Source organism: Barbus barbus, assembly GCF_936440315.1.
Source record: "Barbus barbus genome assembly, chromosome: 8".
Classification (NCBI taxonomy): Eukaryota; Metazoa; Chordata; class Actinopteri; order Cypriniformes; family Cyprinidae; genus Barbus; species Barbus barbus.
In genome coordinates this window covers 23337794-23340333 of record NC_136736.1, presented here as the reverse complement: position 1 = coordinate 23340333, position 2540 = coordinate 23337794, and the positions used below count along the sequence as shown (strand labels likewise).

Genomic DNA, 2540 nt, shown 5'->3' with positions numbered 1-2540 from the left:
AAGGGAATAAATAGCCAGTGAATTGAAGTCTTACCTCAAGGGAATGGCACTCTGGAGTGAAGAGGCAGACAACGTTTCTTTGGACAGTTGTGTCTGCGATATTTCCGCCTCAGGTTGAGAAAATCTGGAAAGAGAAGGAAAAAAGACTTGTTAGGGCTATAGACTATTGTTAACCTTTATGCCAATATTTAATGCGAAGTTGTGTCACATTTGTATTGTGCTTTATACAATTCAGATTGTTTTACAGCAGCTTCACATGTTTTACAGCAGCTTCACAGTTTCTAAACAAGAAGATAACAATATTAATGTTTCAAAGTTATGAAACAAACAATTTCAGCGGTTAAGCAGCTATAAATAGACAGTAGTGCCATTATGCTGCTTAATTTAGTTCAATGGTGATTCAGTTTAGTTCAATAACAGTATGAATGTTGCAAAATTCAGTACTATGAGAATCAGCCATTTTCTTTACAATATTTATTGTAAAACTGACAATTTGATATTTTGGGGGGTTGGGAAGATATGCCTTGCCCCCTGAACCCCTCCCCTGATTGGGGTGTTACCTGAAATAAAATCAAAATCAATGGTCTCCCCAGTTGGTAACAAACAATCTGGAGGGCAATATAACAATCAGAGGTTCTTGTGATAACGCTCATGTCACTTCCCTCCATAAGCAGCTCTCCCAGATGCGCAAGGACAATGGCACGGTGCGCACGGGAGGAGAAGCGGGTGCTTTTATATCTGCCTTTGACTAAAGCAATGCGAACTCCATGTACCTCCCTCGCTTTCTCTCTTTCACCGCAGTAACCCTATGCTAATGCCTTATACCATTGTGCTCAACATCATGACTAACAATGAACGCCGGTGCTTGATCGCCCACGGGCACCAGATTAATTGCGCATAGCCGCCACAGCAGCGGGAGATGAGAGTTTATACACGTAGGCTAAATTGCATTTAGTTACAGTATACGAATATACCTGTGTTTGGTAGAAACGTAGTAAAAACTACGTAAATTGTGCAAAATGACTTTGTCTCTGGCGTAATTGTGGTTTATTTTCAGTTGTGCGATAGCGTAGGTAAAATATATATATATATATTTAGTATAAAAGTGCAAAAAATAACATTTGTTTCCAAGTCAAGGGTCAAGTGGAGTCTTTGTGAAACCTGAGCTTGTCTCTGGAGTTTGTTAAGATGCTGAGCTTTTCAGAAGCGTCAAGCACCACTTAAAATCCACTCAGAGCACTGACCCTAAATCAGCCATGACTGAGCACAGACCACTAACCAGGACAGACCTAAATATGCCAACTAGATTCTTCTTTACTAATGAGGGACGTTTATCCAAAGTGACTCACAGCAGAACAGTTGGATAGCTGAATGGCTAAACAGTTCTGGGGTTCTGAGGTTTAATTCTAGGTAGCCAATTAAAAAAGAAAGCCTATATCTTATAATAGGCTATAATGAAAATATATAATATATTTGCGTTTAGATTAAAATATAGAACTAATTTATTTATGAAAAAAATCTAACTAAACTAGCTTAACTACTTCTAACTAACTAGGCCTACTCCCCGTGAAGAACCAGTCTGTAATGATAGGCCTATTTGTTTTACGAACCTTCAGTACACAAAACATCATTTCGAGACAGTTTAGAAAGTAAATCAGATGTTGATTCAGTTACCTCTCTGAGCACTCTGTGAGTTCATTAAGTGAGCAATTCGTCAGACTGATTCAAACTATTAAAAGAACCTGCTCATAAGAGTCATTTGCTTGTGAATCAGTTGCACTGTATTTTTGTTTTTGCTTGCTGCTCGAAACTTAATTTTCTTTCTTTTGGCCTATTTTACTATACACTTTCTTCTTATAACATTCACTTTAGACTGCAAGCTCACAACTCAGGTAAATTTGATATAATTTGCTGTGATGCTGTAGATTAAGCAGTTCGGTGCTTCACACTCAAGTGCATCAGTTATAGCTTTAAAAGAATCAGTGGAATTCACTACTAAATATGATTCTTTGGAATTATAGGCATATAAATAAAGATGACTTGATAATAAATCCTTTCACTTGTTAGTCTACTTGTTTTGTTTTTGTTTTGTTTTTTTAGGGGTTTGTAGCAACTGTTTTAATCCAGAGCTACACCACGCAACAAATTAGCTTTTTTTTGAATCACATTCTTTTTTTTTGTCAACATATTGTAACTAGTTGAATTCATATATTTTGTACCCTTGAAACAATGTCTTAAGGTTACCTTGTTTTTCGGCGCTGGTGATGAACAGGACTGTGAGCAGCAGCAGAAGGAGATAGAATGGATGGAAGAATCTCATGGTGATGCTGTGTGAGGTCCTGAGTGTCCCCAGATGTCTCCGGTATCTCCGAAAGCAAATTCTGTGAATATGCAGGTAACGTACAAATCCTGTTATATGTCTGTCGTTCTCAGTAATTATTATCTGAGCTCGTATAAGATGCCGTTATAGTGGATGTGCAGCTCAAGTCAGTTCTCAGGCTTCCAACTTTTCCAAAGTTTCAGATGGCGATATTCACTCT

General features: G+C 37.8%; 1 protein-coding gene across 1 annotated transcript; it reads right to left on the bottom strand.

Moving 5' to 3' along the window:
* Nucleotides 1-35: 35 nt before the first annotated feature.
* On the bottom strand, nt 36-2320 carry LOC306873600 (apelin receptor early endogenous ligand-like; the record flags this gene model as incomplete). Its single annotated transcript, XM_079423017.1, has 2 exons — nt 36-124; nt 2245-2320. 2 exons carry the CDS (start codon nt 2318-2320, stop codon nt 36-38), a joined length of 165 nt encoding a protein of 54 aa, XP_079279143.1.
* Nucleotides 2321-2540: the final 220 nt, after the last annotated feature.